Here is an 18,291-nt window from a genome sequence, read left to right as displayed (position 1 = left end):
TTATCAGCTTTAACACATCAAATCCCAAAAATCTTTCATTGCTAAAAAATGTTGAAGAGATTTTACGTCCAGCAGTGTCAAACATTGCACCAAGATTTAGTTTGCTATGCAGTAAAAAGCAAGCACATTCGTCTTATTAAAAACAATTTTTTTTTAATTTTTTGTATACTCAACCATTTAACGCAGCATTTCTCATAGTGGGCGATAACGCCCCCTTGTGGGCGGTGAGTAAATCTAGGGGGACGCTGGAGGCAGGGTACTGAACGATGATCAAAGGTAAAAGTTCCCTTTCCTCTGTCAAACGGACAAGAGGAAACATTGCATTTAATGGTTTCCAGATGTCAAGAACAATGTACGGTAAGGGCACAAAGTGTGAGATTCATAGGAAAGTTTTTTTAAGAATATTTCCAATCATTTCTCACACGGGGGGCATTGGGTATAACTTTATGGAACAAAGGGGGCGGTGGGTCGAAAAAGTTTGAGAATCACTGATCAAATCCCAAAGGCTGCACTTGAATATATTCGAATTAAGACGGCCAAAATGCCAAGGATCAAATATATACTAGCAACAATATATTTTGCTCAATATTCTCTTTTATTTATGTTATTGCAAGAAATGCAGTTTTGATGAAAAATAGGGTATATAATTTTTGTAACTATAATAAATATAATTTTACAACTTTTTGTGCATTTTTAATTATATATTTTTGTATGTTTTTAAACAAATTCTAAAACAGTATTTTTTCATATGTATATATATTGTTATCTAATCAATAAATCACCACAAAATATTTATATATCTTTATTTTATATTTTTTTTTTTGGGTCACAGAAAAATCGCAATCATAAATGGGGTCGTGAATAAAAAAAGTTTAAGAAGCCCTGATCTAAACCATCAACAGCCTTTCCATTTCATCATGGAGTGAAGACCTATGCTTCACATGGAAGATCTTGGAGACTCCCTTGGCAACTTTGGCTGACTTGATGGCATCTTTCTTGGTTAAAATGGTGTTGATGGTAGTCTTGCTGAGACCACCTCTTTGACAAGGTTTACTCCACTTTCACTCCTGATGATTTCTTGCTTTGTTTCAATTGAAATCACCTTTCTGTTTTTTTTTTAGAAGCCATGATTTGCACAACACTTGAATAAATGTAAATAACCTGCACTGAGGTGATGTACGTAATAAACAAGGGAGCAAGCCGAATCCCAAGTACTTCGGGTGGCGAAGGAGCTCGACTGTCGGGGCTACTTGTGAAGAAGACCAAAAAAAAAACAAAAAACAGCTTACTCTTCTGCAGCCAAAGAGCAACTGTTTTCAAAGGCTCCTAAAATACCTACATCAAGAAGCTATTCTGGGAAGCCAAGAAGGGGAAAACATTTAAAAATAGGAGATTGTCATTGGCAATGGCAAAAGAGTAGAAACATCATTCGCACTTGTTTGCAGAGAGTCCATTGTTCACCTCACGTAACTGCTGAACGGAAAGTTTGTTGTTTGCAGTCTGTCCGTTGCTCAAGTCACGTAACGGTCAAACAGAAAGTCCGTTGTTTGTAACGTCTGTTATGTGAGGTGTACGTTATACGAGGCACCGCTGTATTAAAAATAATATAACAGCAACCTTAACAAAAGAAAAACAAAATAAATATTACATGAAATGAATTAGAATATTACGAATTTTTCAGTAATTTTAATAATAGAGACAAAATTATATCAATAATACTTACGTAAATAAATGCCCAACATAAAATCTTTTTTAAAGTTTTACTTTTCTTGCTTTTATGAAGCAAATTCATCAATTATTTTATCAAAATTAATTTGTATTGTAAATTCTTGTTTGATTGATAAAATTGCTGTACTTAACAATTTTTCCTGAGCAAGTGACAGTTGTAAATATGTTTTGATAATTTTTAGTTTACTAAAGCCTCTTTCACCAGAAGGTACAGTAACAGGTAGTGAGTGCTAAGAGTATTCTTACTGTAACTTTCAAATTTGGATAGGACTAACTAAACTATATTTATGAATCGTTTTCGAAAGATCTGAACTTGTAGCTACTTTCAGGTTGGAATTAATGCCAATGCCTGATTTTTGAAACTGATTATTTCTGATGATAATTCTACAGAATTTATATCGTCTAGATATTTAAGGAATAAATCACAAGCTGGTTTTTAAAATTTTTGTATCCATTGACTTTAATTTTTCACCTGTTAAAAATTTGAACTCAGATGAAATCACATATAGTTTTTCATATCTCCATCTAAGTTGTGTTATTAAAATATATATTAATCTTTCCATTTCTACTGTAAATAAATATTTAACATTATAAGGAACTGATTGCTGAGATTGTTCATCTAATTTAATATTTTTGCTTTGTTTGTTTTCAAAATCTGTGGACAATTCCATTTCTGAAGCCAAATTTTCACTCTGAGAAAAAATATTTTTCTAAATGGTGTCTCTCATTTACTGCAAGGAATTAAATAATCCTTCTGTTAAATGTGAAGCTTTAATTATAGTTATTGTTTTTGGTTGCAAAGCTTTGTTTATTTTATCAACTTCTTGCAATATTAAATTCCATGTAGATATAGTAGAGCGTCGTTTATCCGAAAGCCAATCAACCGAAACATCGGTTAACTGACAGCTTTCCAGTCGGACTGTGTTGTGCTGAATCGAACATGTTTGATACTAGATTAACTTCTAAAGTATAATTTTTTTGTTTTTATATTTTTCAATATATTTATTTTGTTTGTACAAAATAAAGAAATAATTTTTAACGATACAGTAGCCACGATTATTATTATAAAAATTTTTGTTGGGCTTAAAATTGACAAAAATTCAATGTGAAGTGACACGCAAAGGAGAAAAATTTCAACACGGTATAGGTTAATATATTTTTTCGTATATAATTGGTTAACCGAAAAATAAGTTATCCGAACGACCCCAGTCCCCAAATGATTCGGATAAACGACGCTCTACTGTAAATAAATTTTAAATTCTTATGTACATTATTTCAATATGATTTTAATTTCAGCATATTGCGCACAATGATTACTCATTTTTCAAATTAATTAATATCTTATACACTTGGGCTATTTGCTGGTGCAATTCTTTGATGGCATTTGCTCTTGAGGCTCATTGTGTGTCTGTATGACCTTTTAAAGTTGTTTTTAATACAGACAGTAATTTATCCCATCTAGTCATTGAATTCACAAAAACATATAAAGTCTGAACAATTCCAAAAAATGTGGTCATATTAGCATTTGAAGAGGCAGCATTTTTATGAACCAAATTAAGGCTGCGAGCTGCACAAGAAATGTACAGTATGTAGCTTGTTCATTTTTTTGAGAAATCATGGCCTGTAGTCCATTATACACACCCGCCATGTTTGCTCTATTGTCATATCCTTGACCTCTAACATTTAGAGTATAGTCTATCTTTTTCTAATTTATTGACAATTTTATAGGCTAAACTGCTACCTGTTTTTTTCTTTTATCACTATAAAGTCTAGAAAGCTTTCTCAATCAGAATAGAATTGTTTATAATAAATATATATCAAATAATTTGGCACATTTGTTCATGATGCAATACATCAGGTGTACAGTCAAACCTCAAGGAAAAGTATTTTGATTCTTTAATTGTCATCTAGAAAGACTTTCAGTTCAAACATGGTTCTCTAAGAGTAAAAGAAATTCGTCTTGAATCTTATTAGATAAGTATGAAACAGACCCCTTCTTTTGATTAGCAAAATGTTCCACAATGGTCATATTGTATTGACTTATTAATTATTTCTTGTGTATCTCTAAGAGGTAAATTATTCTTTGCACAAAATAAAATTGTGTTCTTGTCTCTGTTCAATTATGACACATCTAATTTTATTTGTAATACAGAGCCATGAAGAAAGATCATTGAAATTAATAGAATTAAATTTCTCTCTTTCTCATTCTGTTGAATTTTCTCATATTTCAATTTTTTCTTCTTCAACTTCAGCTTCCTTTCTTGATCTTCAATGGCAGTGTTTTCTTTAAATTCAATTGTCTTTTCTTGAGCCTTGACCAGTATCGTCTTGAGTGAACTGCTTGTATTTGAAGTATTTAGTTTTTCTAGTCAATTTTCAGCTGTATTACACAATGTTGATTTGTTTCATTTCTCAATTTTCTTCTTTTCCTATATTTGGCACTACTGTGTTTTCTTGATGCCATTAGTTCATCTGAAAAAGAAAAATTATATATTTAATTTTTTTCACTTTTGATTATGTTACAAATAAAAATGGAAAATAATATTGCAGTCATAATATAATATAACATACAATGAAACACTTTTATAAATTTAGATAATAGAGAACTTACCTTAAGTTTATTGTATTTAAAGTAAGACTTTCTTCTCAGTGTCATACTAGCGCACTGCACAAATAATGCACATTAATGTATGAGGGGTGTTCAAAAAGTATCGGACCTTTAGTTTTTCCATGTAAACCAATGACACGCGGGAGGCCTCCTTTGGTGGAGATGTGGAGGGGACAGTCGTGTGCAGTCCTGAATTTTTTCCCGCTCGCAGGAAGCGTCAGTCGCTGGCAGTCGGCCTATGAATGATGACGTGTAGTGAGCGCTCATGTAGTGGATTCCATTAAGTTGGAAAATGACTGAACAACACAAGCAGCAATATTGCATCAAATTTTGCCAAAAGCTTGGTGATACCCAAGCGGAAACCATTTGCAAGATTCAACAGGCTTTCGGGGGGCGATGCCATGAGCAACACACAGATAAGGAAATGGTACAACCACTTCAAAGATGGCCGCACATCAGTGGACAGTGAACTACGTTCAGGCAGTCCCTCAACAAGCCGAAATGAGACTGTCATTGAGCAGACTTTGGTCATGGTGGATCGTTGTATCACACTGTCCTGCGAATGAGACAGGAGCACATCAGTGGACAGTGAACCGCGCTCAGGTTGGTTCGCTGTCCACTGATGTGTGGCCATCTTTGAAGCACTTGTACCATTCCTTTATTCATGTGTTGCTCATGGCATCGCTCCCCGAAAGCCTGTTGAATGTTGCGAATGGTTTCTGCTTGGGTATCGCCAAGCTTTTGGAAAAATTTGATACAATTCTTTAGAAGTGTTGAACACAAGATCATGTTATTAACCAATCACATGGCTTCTTTTCCACTTTCCCCTCGATGTGGGTTCCTGTCCGTAGTGAAGGGACCTCCCAGAGATGGTTTAGTATCTCTTCTTTACCATCCCTGGGATCTGAACGCCCACCCACGTGTTTGCCGTGCGTGGTGTCCCATATGCCAGAAAGGGGGATCCTGGTAGTTGAGAGGCAACATGTCATCTCCAACACACTGCTTTGGCCCCTGCTTCGGATAAACGGGAGGCTCAAATCAGGCTCCGTTTGAGTCAATCGGCTGGTCGTTGAGTCATTCTTGATCTCGGCTTGGAGTCAACTGATCGATGCAGACCGGGCGGACATGTCAGACAAGATGTGCTCTTCTCGACTGTATTGTGAGGGTATAGCTCCTGGGAAATTCTGGTGTGACGGTCCATGGGAATCTCCCATGTGACAGCATCCCCCTTGTTGGGCCCCATGGTGGGTGGGGTCACTAGGAGCTGAATATAAATTCTTAAATATGGATTGCAAACACCCAAAACAAGCAGAGACGAAACAAACGACCAAAGAAAAGACCTCCAGACAACCTGCTTACTTAATAGTGCATGCAACTGGAGAAAAACCTCTCGCTAAGTGTTATCCTTTTTTGATTCAAAAGCTATTTGAATCAACCATCAGGCATTTAAAAAAAATCCAAAAATTGAGGTCAGGGGACCTACTAGTAGAAACAGCCTCTCCTCAACAAACAACAAAGCTTTTGACAATGACGACTCTTGGAGACATGGGAATATTGGTCACACCACATGGAAGTTTGAACTCATCATGAGGTGTGATATCTGAGTTTGACTTGATGTCTGAAGACGAATCAGACATTCAGATCGGCCTCTCGGACCAAGGTGTCACTTCTGTCCGACGCATTTCGATCCGTCAAGACGGCAAGTTGATACCCACAAAACATTTAATTCTAACATTCAACAACCCGACATTGCCATCCTTTGTTACAGCAGGATATCTGCGCTGCGCAGTTCGTCTGTATATTCCAAATCCGCTGCGTTGCTTTAAATGCCAGCGATTTGGACATTCCCAGACGTCTTGTCGAGGCAAAAGCTTATGTGCACAGTGTGGGACTGAAGGTCACGAGAGTACCGAATGTAAAGGTACCCCATGCTGTGTGAACTGCAAGGATCCCCATCCTGCCTACTCCCGAAAATGCTTTGCTTGGCAGAGAGAGAAAGAGATCCAGCAAGTGAAAACCATTAACAACCTACCATATCCAGAGGCTCGGCGCATGGTCACTTCAAGTGCACCACTTAAACAGAAGACATTTGCAGCTGTTTTGAAATCCACAAAGACATATGGAGTTCAAACAGATATTTCTGTTTCTCCAAAAGAATCTCTCACTCGTCATGCAAAATGTCTACTGATCCCATCAAAAGAAACACCAGAAAAGGAGAATACAAAACAAAAAACACCCCTACCTAAAACAGGGGTAATAATGAGAAACCTGGGTTCTAAAAAGGCTAGTAAGAACCCATTAAACAAACAGAGTGAAAGCAGCTCTCTCTAAATCTAAAAAATCAGAGGCTCAGTCTGTGAGCGAGTTCTCTGATATCTCTGATGAAGAGAATAATGTGGAGGTTACAAAACCAATGTCACCTCCAAAAGAGAGACCCCCTGTTAAATTAAAGAGGGATACCCTCGCAAAGAATGCTGCCTCAAACACATAATGGATTATAAAATAATCCAATGGAACTGTCGTGGTTTCCGCAACAACTTCTCTGACGTTAAACACGTGATATCATCTACCTCATCTCTCTGCGTGGCACTCCAGGAAACACATGTAAAACCTGGAGAAAGAATTTCTTTAAAAGGATTCAATCTTTACCGTAAAGATGATGACAGCCATACCCGCGCCAGTGGAGATGTGGCTGTACTGGTTTCAAACCGCATCCCGTCCTTACCGGTACAAATTACAACAGAGGTGCAAGCTGTGGCAGTCAGAATTTCAATTGGCGTTACTGTCACAGTTTGTTCCATATACTTGCCACCAGATGTCAGAGTCAATGAGGACGAATTGGATGACTTGGTTGAACAACTGCCAACTCCGTTCCTTCTACTCGGTGATTTCAATGGCCACAATCCAATGTGGGGCAGTCACGATATCAATAGTCGAGGCAGAGCCATTGAAAGATTCATAGGTAATCACCAACTATATTTATTTAATACTGGAGAAGTGACATACTTCCACGCCCCAACAAGAACATTCACTGCCATTGATCTATCATTAGCAACCCCGAATCTGTTTTTAGCGTTTACATGGGAGGTTGGATCTAATCCACTTTCCAGTGACCACTTCCCAATATTTTTAAAATATCGAGGCAGAGAAAGCTGTGAAACAGCCCGTCCACCACGCTGGAAATTTGAAACGGCAGATTGGCCTGCATTTTCCTCTTTGGCTAACATCACTGAGGAAATGATCAATACTGCTGACATTAATGATGCAGTAGAAGTTGTCACTTCCAGTATTATTCAGGCAGCCGAAAAAACAATGGGGAAAACGTCAACCAGATATCCAAAACATCCAAAACCATGGTGGGATCAGAATTGCGAGGCAGCATTTAAAAAACAAAAAAAAAGCTTGGGGGATTTTCAGAAGATACCCCACTGCTAACAATTTGGTTGCTTTTAAAAAAGAAAAGGCAAATGCCAGAAAAATAAGAAGGCAAAGCCAAAGGGATTCTTGGAGGAAGTATGTATCCAGCATAACATCTTCCACCAGCTCAAAAGCAGTCTGGGATAAAATCCATAAAATTAATGGGAAATATACTTCTCACTCTCTGTCCATGTTGGAAAATAATGGCACAATAATCAATGATATACAAGGTATTGCTGATTTGTTGGGTGAAGCATTTTCATCTTCATCCAGCAATATTATGTATACAACAAATTTTCAGGCTTATAAAGTCCAAAGTGGAAAACAATATTTAAACTTCCACTCTCCATCTAATGAGAAATATAATGTGCCATTCAGCAGAATAGAACTATGTACAGCAATCTCTCACTCGGGGAATACTGCTGTAGGCCCGGAGAAAATCCACTACAGCATGATTAAAAATTTGTCAGACAATTCCCTTAGTAACCTTCTGAATCTGTTTAACAGAATATGGACAGAACATATTTTTCCTGACTCTTGGAGGCTATCTATCATTATTCCCATTCCCAAGCCAGGTAAAGACTGCAAGAATCCCTCTAATTATAGACCAATTTCTCTGACTAGTTGTCTGTGCAAACTTTTCGAGAGAATGGTAAACAGACGCCTGATGTTCCTCCTAGAGGAGAAGAACTACTTTTCACCACATCAGAGTGGATTTCGTAGGAACAGAAGTACCACAGACAATTTTGTAAACCTTGAAACATCCATACGCGAAGCGTTTGTTAGACGACAGTACTTAGTGTCTGTGTTTTTCGATATAGAGAAGGCCTATGATTGCTGCTGGCGATACGGGATACTCCGTGATCTGCACAAATTCAGATTGCGGGGTAATTTGCCAATCTTTATAAAAAACTTCTTGCAGAATCGAAGATTTCAAGTTAGGATTGGCAACACTTTATCTAGGCTTTTCACACAAGAAGAAGGTGTTCCTCAAGGTTGTATTTTGAGTGTGACTCTGTTCCTAATCAAAATTAATAGCATAGCTAAGTGTTTTCCTTCCAGTGTGAAACACACTCTGTATGTGGATGGCTTTCAAATCTCCTGTCAGTCTAGTAACATGAGTTTTATTGAAAGACAACTGCAAACCACTGTAAATCGGATAGACAATTAGTCCAAGATCAATGGTTGTACTTTTAATGCAGAGAAGACCTCGTGCATCGACTTTTGCCAAAGGCATGGTTTGCACCTGGACCCTGAAATTCACCTAAATGGGGTTAAAATCCTAATGGTCAACAAAGCAAAACTTTTGGGTGTCGTGTTTGACCATAAATTGATGTTCTTACCACACTTGCACAATTTGAAGAGTAGATGTTTAAAAGCTCTAAACTTTTTAAAGGTATTATGCTGCTCATTCTGGGAGCAGACAAATGTTCAATGCTCAGAATATATAGAGCTCTTGTTCGCTCTAAGCTTGATTATGGATGCATTGTGTATGGCTCTGCGCGAGAATCTACTCTTCAGATGCTGGATCCAATCCACCATCAAGCATTGTGTTTGTGCACTGGTGCGTTTTGAACTTCTCCTGTTCAAAGTTTGTACGTAGATGCTTCTGAGCCTCCACTATCTCTCAGGAGAGAGCAGTTGTCTTTGTTCTATAACATTAAACAGAAATCTCTGGCTAAACCTTCAGTTTATTGTAGAGTACCAGATACTCAGCTGAAAAGATTATTTGCAGCTTGCCCAAGTAGTGTTCCTACATTTGATATAAGAATGGAGAATATAAGCAGCACGATTGACCTGGACACAAGGAACATCTCACAGGTTGAGGTTAATAGAATTTCACTTTGGTTAACCCCAGTGATTAATGTGGATTTAAGCTTAAAGCAGTTCCCCAAAGAAACCACACCTGACTACGTCTATAGACAGCACTTTGCAGAAATTCAACATTGTGACAGGAATTTAATTCCTATATACACCGATGGATCTAAATCGGATGACTATGTTGGCTTAGCCTTTGTTTGCCAGTGATGAAATCGTGGCAGAACAAGTAGCACTGAATTCTTCCATTTTTACTGCGGAGTTGCAGGCTATTTATTTAGCCCTAAAGTATATAAATAGGAAAGGTCATTGTTGCTGCATGATATACACTGACTCAGTTAGTGCACTCCAGGCTTTGATCTCGTATGAACCTAGTTCTCACTCCATAGTGATTAAAATTCGTAAGCTGATTTGCCATCTTTTTGCGAGGAATTTCTCTATAAAATTTTGTTGGGTCCCAGGCCATGTAGGTATAAGAGGAAATGAAGAAGCTGACGCAGCTGCAAAGTCAGCAAGCCCTTCTCAGCATACAATGTTCATCGAAGGAGGTGACTTGAAGCTAGTTGTTAAAAAACGACTAGAGGAGAGATGGCAAAATGTGTGGAACTCACAAGTCCACAATAAACTACATGAGATCAAATCTATGATAGAAAATTGGACACAGAAGAAACCCTATGACAGGAGATCTGAGGTCATTCTTACTCGTTTGAGAATTGGACACACTCGACTGACTCATCAATACCTTCTGAAGGGTGATGACCAGCCTGTGTGTCAGTATTGCAATTGTACTGTAAGTGTTAAGCACATACTGAGCAATTGCATTGCCTCTGAGAGGATTCGTAGACAGCATTTTGGAAATGCAAGTTTTAAAGAGATTTTGGGCCAGAGGCCAAATGTTGATAAATTATTGAACTTTCTAAAAGTCACAAATATTTATAAACAGATTTAATTGTTTATTTATTTATATTTACACCTTGTTGCTATATACATTTTAATTGTTATATATTTTTGTTATCGGTTCTTTGTTTTTTGTTCCTTTCTGTTGTTTTATTTTATTCTATTTATTATTATTATTTATTTATGTATTTATTTACACCATGTGTTGTGGCGCAGCTTGGCCTGTGTGGCCCTTGTGCCAAAAAACGTTCACTAACCAACCAACCTTTTCCACCTTTATTTAGAATAAGGTGGAAAAGAAGCCATGTGATTGGTAAATAACACTATCTCGTGTTCGACACTTCTAAAGAAAACCTAGTACAACATGGTTTCACAAAAAATGAGCAAAATATGCAATATCACTGCTCATGTTGTTCAGTCATTTTCCAACTTAATGGAATCTGACGAGCGCTCACTACATGTCCTCACTCATAGGCCAACTGCCAGTGACTGACGCTTTCTGCGGGTGGGAAAAAATTCAGGACTGCTCATGACTGTTCCCTCCACATCTCCACCAAAGGAGGCCACCTGTGCGTCATTGGTTTACGTGGGAAAAATAAAGGTCTGATACGTTTTGAACATTCCTCGTACAATGAACATGCCCAAACTCATGTAGTTACTTTGGTGCTCTCACTTGATACTATAGATTGAGTGCACACAAGTGGGTATGTGAGTTTAGACATATTACTAAGGCGATATTATATAAGGAAACAAATGTATTGAGTGAGAGCATCTGACACAAATTGTTATTGTGCTTAAAGTATTTGACGAACATTGCAAGATACATTTGGCTTTTTATTTTGCAATTTATTCATTTTCATTTTTCACCAGTTTGACACCCTTTCCCATTGTTCAACTAAGGCAAATGCCTTATTTGCCTCACCCTTGTCCCAGCTCTGTTACCATATATCCACGTTTTCATCTGAGTTGAGTTTATGGATTATGCATATACAAGTTGTCTAAAAAGAAACCAAACTTTTGCTCTAGGAAGAAAAAAACTACAAAAAATATTTTTATAAATACAGAGATACCTTGACTTTAGAGTGTCCCAACTTACGAGTTTTTCAAAGTATGAGCTCTCTCTCAGCCAATTTTTTACTTTGAGTTGAGAGCTAAAATTTGTGTTATGAGCCAGCTTTGGATACCTCACTGCCAAGAAGAAGTTCATTTCCAAAAATCAGGTCTTGATCTGATTTTTGGAAATGAACTGTTTTTTGGCATGGGCTTGTCTGATGACTTCCACATGGAACTTTGATGTTTTGTCAGTGGGTCATATTGGTAGCACCACATCTCATCACCTGTGACAATATTTTTGAGAAAATTTGAATTGCAGCAAGTCATTTTGATGATGTCCTTAGCATGATGAATGCATGTCTGTTTTTGTTCTTTAGTGAGTGTATGTGGAAAAAGCAGGGACAGATTTTATGTTTGTTCAAATGATTATGTAAAATTATGTGGACAGAGTGCTTTGACACTTCAATTCCTCTGACAACATTCTACAGGTCACATTCAGATCCTTTCCTAATATTTGTTGCACTTTGTCAATATTAATGTCTGTAGTTGACATCTTTGGATGGCCATTTTTGGATCATTTTTAATTGACAACTTTGAATCAACTAAACCAGTCATAAACTTGTGTTTGGCATAGGCAATCATCCCCATATACTTGTTTCTGTAACTTAAATGTTTTGGTAAAAGTTTTTTAGTTTTATGCAGAACTTAATGTTGGCACATTGTTCCATTGCAATTTTCTGACAAGGTCATGAAATAACCCTTACTTTTATGCCACACAAAGGGTTGTTACGAACCAGTTGAAATGCTATTGCACACAATTGATAATATAATGTTCAAAATTTTGAATTTGACCATTAAGGGCTGTTTCACACTATGACTGACTGGTCTGACTCCAAGACTTGTTGCCATGGCAACAGCAGTCGGCCGACTGACTGGTCGTTTCAGTCGGGCAGATTTAAAAAGTTAAATATTCTTAGTTGGGTCGGAGCAGTCGGTGAGCTACAGCCAATGAAAGCTTCGAAACTACAACCAATCAGACTTTGGATATATGAAAACTATCGAATCAATCAAACATAACTTTACTTTATATATATTTCTGATTTCATAACTGCTTAAATTTTATATGGGAACACACATGATTTTAATATATATATTAAAAAACATTATCGACGTAATGAGAAAAGATGGTATTATTTAGACTTTTTGTAAGAATTTATAAACAAACTAAGATCATATCTGCAAAGTTTAATCAGGTAGATTACAAAAAATTTTAAAAAATTAGAAAAACTTAAAACAATTTCTAACACCCATTCCAATTGGTCCTTACAAATCAGCTACCAACATATAATTGTACTCAATGGGTGCGTTTACTTTTTGCTCCAATCTCGCCCCTAGCGCGCTCAGCCTGTATACTTTTTGTTAGCTATCAATGAGCAGGGCGTATACTTTTTGCACCAGTGACGTCATTGCTAGCATTCCTAGTGCTCTCAGCGTGCTCGGAGAATTTACAACGAGCTTGGCGTTTGTTCAAAGATGGTGGCGTCCATGTACGATGTTACTGTTTTTTTACAGGACGGAAAAGAAGTAAAACTTTGTGTTAATGAAGACGTTTGTCGTCAGATGATGGAAGGTAAGTAAAAACGGATTCCTAAAAGTGTATAATTTTATATCATAAATCCTATTTCGATAACAGAGGACTTCATTACAGATGTAAATTATGCCAGAGAATTGGCTTTGAAAACCATTTCAACTGCTTCAGTTGGACCGAATATCCCTACTGGTAAGTCAAATTTTGATTTTGAATAAAATTGTTGAAAGGATAAACTAAGATCACAATGTAATTAGTGCCGATTGTTAAAAAATTTTAGAATTTTTAATCTGTTATAATAAGGGCTCCATATCTAAATATTTTCTATCTTTTATTATAGAGGAACCCTGTGGCTTCCAGTGGCTCAAAGCCAGGACCATTGAATGGACCAGGACCAATTTTGTTATACAACGAACATAGGGAGAAATTTGAATTACCTCAATATACAAATATTCAGGTTGTACTGCTTGCCAAATTAACATTGTACGTATGAACCTTTCATAAATAATTTCTAACAACCTTCTTTAATATTATAGATATGGAGGATAATTGCAAATAAATTAAATGAAGAGGGGTTTTCAGTCACTCCAGCCCAGGTTGACACCAAATGGCGAGGACTGAAAAAAACATTTAAAAAAATAAAACTGCACAATTCCCAATCTGGTAACAACTGGAAACATTGGGAATTTTATTCTTTAATGGACGATGCCATTGGGAGACGGCCGGAAATATCCCCTGTTGCTACTTGTAGCAATACAGATGGAGTGAGAGTGAATCCTCACTCAAGTTCCACTCCCACATCATCCCAGTCTCCTGTTGCCTTCATGTCATATCAGACTCCTGTTGCCTCCATGTCATCCCCATCTCCTGTAGTGTGCGCATCATCATTCCCATCTCCTGTGGCGTGCACATCAACACCATCTCCTGTGCCCGCTTCATCCGCAACTAATATCACTTCTCATAAGAGAAAAAGAGAGAGCAACGAGTTGATCAAAGTTTTAAATGACATAAGAAGAGAAGTACAGGAGAGGAGGGAGGAAAGAAAGAAAGAGCGTGAAAAGCTCCATGAAATTCTGAATAAAATTTTAGAAAAATTATAAATAAAATTCTGTTTTTTATTGAAAACAAAAAGTTTTTATTTCATATAAAGTAAACAAAAACTCTTTTTTAATATTTTTGATGTAATCTTTATTTCATAAACTTTTGGATGTACTATACCTTAATTACTTAATATATAATATATATACATACAAAAAGTTACATTACAGAAAGTTATATAATATATATACATACAGAAAGTTATATAATACATTTTTAGCATTTCTTTTTTATATGTATGTCATTAATGCTGTATTCGCCTTGCAAAAAGAATGTTTGCCAAATCACTATGCTTATTTTGTGCATCTCTTCTTGCTTGGACATTTTCAATTACTTTTGGCACTCCAACTAACCTTTCCTCTTCAATATTGGTTTCATCTCCTTCTAAGATAGAAAAGTTGTGGAGAATGCATCCTGCCATAATTAGCATCACCATTAAGTCCAATTGATGCATATCAAGAAGTTTGAAGTGTCTAAACCGACCAACAAACAACCCAAATGCTCTTTCAGTTGAGCTTCTACATTTTGAAAGCTTGGTGTTGAAATATGATTGAATTTCAATTAAATGGCCATTGTCTCGGTATGGTGTTAACAAATATTTGTTTAAAGGATAGGCTGCATCACTGAGGAGGTGAGTGTCTACCAGAAATCCTACACCTTCATCAATTCTCTTAGATAATGTGGATCGACGATAGACACAGGCATCGTGAACCGATCCAGCCTCTCCTACGTAACAATCTGTGAATAGCAACTTCTCGTTGCATACAGCCTGGAGAATAATTGAATAAAATTGTTTCCTATTATAATAGGATGAATGGTCATTCCTGGGGGTTTTAATAGCCATATGTTTACCATCCACAACTCCAATCACTCCAGGAAAACCAAACTTTTTCATATAATAGTCACTTGTTTTAAATGCCTGTTCTTGATTTGGCCAAGAAAGTATGCCTTCTCTTTTATTTAAGTCCAAAAGTGCTGAGGAAAAGTCATGCAGTATTTTCCAAGCTGTTCGTCTGCATACGTTAAATCAATCTGCAGCTAACCTGAAAATGAAAATGCATGTTAAGTTGTTACATAGTATTGTATATACATATATAATTTGTATATAATGCAATACACTAACAGCATTATACAGTCTGTTAATTAATTATAGTCACACTTAGGTTAGGAATTTAAGAGATGATTTCATTTGTATATGCAAATTATTTTATTTTGATTTTTGAAAATTTCAAAATTAATCATTATATTAATAATTTAACAACAAAAATATATTTTTTGGCTCCCAAAAGTATAGATAATAAAACAAAATTGCAAAATTTGAAGCAGAAGAAACTTGTAATTATAAAAATAAATGACATCACATAACACTTTTACTTTGTTGTCAAGTAGTAATTTAAATACTAAATCTGAACTTTCCAAAATTCCACATGGAAAAGAGTTTAGTATGGAAGAAATTACATGAATATGGAAATGAAAAGCAGAAGGCTGTAGTGTCAAGGAAATTGCAGTTTTAATGAACAGATCTACTTCTGGAATTTATAAAATTTTGGAAAAATCATCACTAATACCTTCTAAACATTGATCAGGAAGGCCCAAAATCACGTGTCAAAGTGGTAGTGATAGAACTGTGCATCTTGCATCACAACAGAATAAATTAGCTTGTCAAATTTTCTGTGAAAGTGGATTAAAAATATCAAAAAGCACTGTTCGTCAAAGAATTTCAGCAGCTCCACATGTGAAATTTGATGTCTTGATAAAAAAAATCATCAGTAACAAAATTGGCATGAATGCAGTAGACTAAACGTCACATGCTGTGGAATGACCGATAGCTCTCAGTCCTTTACAGTAATGAAAAGAAATTTAATTTGTATGGCCTAATTACTGGCATGGTATTAGGAAAGACGAGTGCAGTTTTTCAGCAGTCAACAAGGCGGTGGTTCTGTTATGGTGGGGGCTGCTTTGGATTTAATGTACTCTATTTTAATACAGGGCAGCACGAGTCACCCATGCTTCGTACTATTAAATTAATATATTTTATTGCATATAATAAAATAATATCAATATATCAAATATGATGTTTGTAGAATAATGTTATCAAAAACATATGCATCGCCCCACGGAAAAACAAGCAATTATGTCTGTAGCCCTAACTAGACATGTCCATACGAGTCACATGTGCCTTATAACGCCGTGAATGTGTTAATGGTTTATCAAATTTAGGGATTTTAACTGATAGACAAACATCTAAAAATTATCAAGAAGTCCTAAAATACTAATTTATTACCTATTGGAGAAGAAATTAAGAGGGACCAACTGTAATTTTTATGCAAACAGAGTATTTAATCTTAGTTGTACCATTTTTAGCTTCTGTATGTATTAATTTACCTTTAAAATATAAAATTTTGGTGTGGTTATATTTAATTGACACAAAAAGATCAAGAATTTACAAAATTTGTGATGATGTTAAAAGTTGTTAAATTCTGCTTTACAGTAAACTTTCAAAGTACCAAAGTTTCATTTAAAAATTCCTTATAGTTTTCTTTTAATTCAAAAAAATATATACATTTTGTTAATTTTAACCACAATTCATATTATTAACATGAATCTCAATTAATGATATAGATCTGTACTTTACCTGAATGGAGCTTGATTCGATAACAAGTAGAGACTGCGCAATATTTTTTTCTCCACCGTCAATGGACATCGTGCTCTTGAATTCTGTTTTTTATTAAATAAGGGTGCTAATTTTGACATTAAAATGTCCACAGTTGTCCTATTTAATCGAAAATGTTCTTGAAAATCCTTCGATCGGTATCTTGGCACGGTGTACTCAACATACCCTTTTACTTTCTCAACTGACTTGCTGTTCTCACCACTAGATGAATTTGCCTCAGCTTCTACTGCAGATATTGCACATTCTAGCAACAGATCATCGTCTTCAGACTCCGAATCTAGAGACTGTAGTTGTGAAATTATCGCTACAGCCGCTGACACTAATCCGGAAGCTGCCATTACTGTGTATACTTTTACGAGCGTGCTAGTATGACGTCAGGCAGAGCTAGGTGTCAGCTTGACGAGCTTGGAAGCTAGCAAAAAGTAAACGCACCCAATGTGAATGCTTCTACTACTAGTCGGTCTGATTATAGGATCGGTCGGGTCGGTCCAGTTGGTCGTAGTGTGAAATAGCCCTAATACTAGTTGTACCATCTAGTTATATTTCTAGAGCAAAAGATTGGTTTCTTTTTAGACAACCTGTGTATAATTGATAGATTTAGGTTATATTTATACATTCTTATAGGCTCTATATGGACCATTTATTTTGAAAGTGGTGTAAGTCCAGTTTTGGAAAAAATTGAGAAATTACATAATGTACATACAATTTAGGGTAAACTTTTTATTTATAAACAATTCACACTTAGCATTTTAAAATAACCATATGCTTTGGTCAATTAAAAATTCATTGGTAAATGGCATTGCATAATCATTGACTATGAAAGTGGTGTAAATCCATTTTCTGCAGTGTAATTAAGCACTTGGGCTGTCCATAAATTACATCTGCATTTTCCTTGAACTTTTACTTTCCCCTCTTGTCCCAGTTTGTCCAAGTTTTTGTAACCCTTCCCCTGTTTGGGTCCAACATAATGCAACCCCCATTAAAACCTTCATCACTTTATGAATGATAGCTACCATAAGTGGAAATGAAACATACAAGAAACTTTGAAATAAATATAATAAAATGCATAAACTGTATAAAATTTAATGAAATAAATGGATGTCCATTAATGCTCAACCCCCCTTGTCCGACTTGTCTTAAGGGAGAGGGTTAACCCTCTCTTAAAACAAGTCGCTTTCAGTGTGGACATCATTTGTGGACAGCCCTTTACAACAGAGGAATAAAACTATGAATTTTACCAACAAATGTACAATTTGATGGAATGGAAAAAAATCCATGTAATGAACCTAAATGAAAAGCAGTGTCTAATGGTAAGCTCATAATAATGATAAACTTATAAAATAGTTTAACGATAAGTAAATATTTTTAATATTCAGAATAAACAACAATATTTTATTTCTTGTTATTATA

At 35.9% G+C, this 18,291-nt stretch overlaps 1 protein-coding gene and 2 long non-coding RNA genes across 3 annotated transcripts; 1 reads left to right on the top strand and 2 right to left on the bottom strand.

Moving 5' to 3' along the window:
- Positions 1 to 12,964: 12,964 nt before the first annotated feature.
- On the top strand, positions 12,965 to 14,240 carry LOC136980291 (uncharacterized). The gene is made up of 2 exons (XR_010881531.1): positions 12,965 to 13,301; positions 13,450 to 14,240. It is a non-coding gene; the product is annotated as an uncharacterized lncRNA (long non-coding RNA).
- A 211-nt stretch (positions 14,241 to 14,451) lies between these two features.
- On the bottom strand, positions 14,452 to 15,102 carry LOC136980286 (putative nuclease HARBI1). Its single transcript, XM_067276375.1, has one exon. The coding sequence runs from the start codon at positions 15,100 to 15,102 to the stop codon at positions 14,452 to 14,454; it is 651 nt and encodes a 216-aa protein (XP_067132476.1).
- A 394-nt stretch (positions 15,103 to 15,496) lies between these two features.
- On the bottom strand, positions 15,497 to 16,661 carry LOC136980297 (uncharacterized). Its single transcript, XR_010881533.1, has 2 exons — positions 16,395 to 16,661; positions 15,497 to 16,161 (listed from the first exon to the last, which is right to left on the bottom strand). It is a non-coding gene; the product is annotated as an uncharacterized lncRNA (long non-coding RNA).
- Between the last annotated feature and the right edge of the window lie 1,630 nt (positions 16,662 to 18,291).

This window comes from Centruroides vittatus, unplaced genomic scaffold (assembly GCF_030686945.1).
Source record: "Centruroides vittatus isolate TY-2023 unplaced genomic scaffold, ASM3068694v2 contig_689, whole genome shotgun sequence".
NCBI lineage: Eukaryota > Metazoa > Arthropoda > Arachnida > Scorpiones > Buthidae > Centruroides > Centruroides vittatus.
Note: the sequence above shows the minus strand (reverse complement) of the source record. Positions and strands in the feature narration are given on the sequence as shown.

Bases quoted from the DNA above. Each gene is read 5' to 3' on its own strand.
- LOC136980286 (XM_067276375.1), bottom strand. From the start codon at position 15,102: ATGAAAAAGTTTGGTTTTCCTGGAGTGATTGGAGTTGTGGATGGTAAA.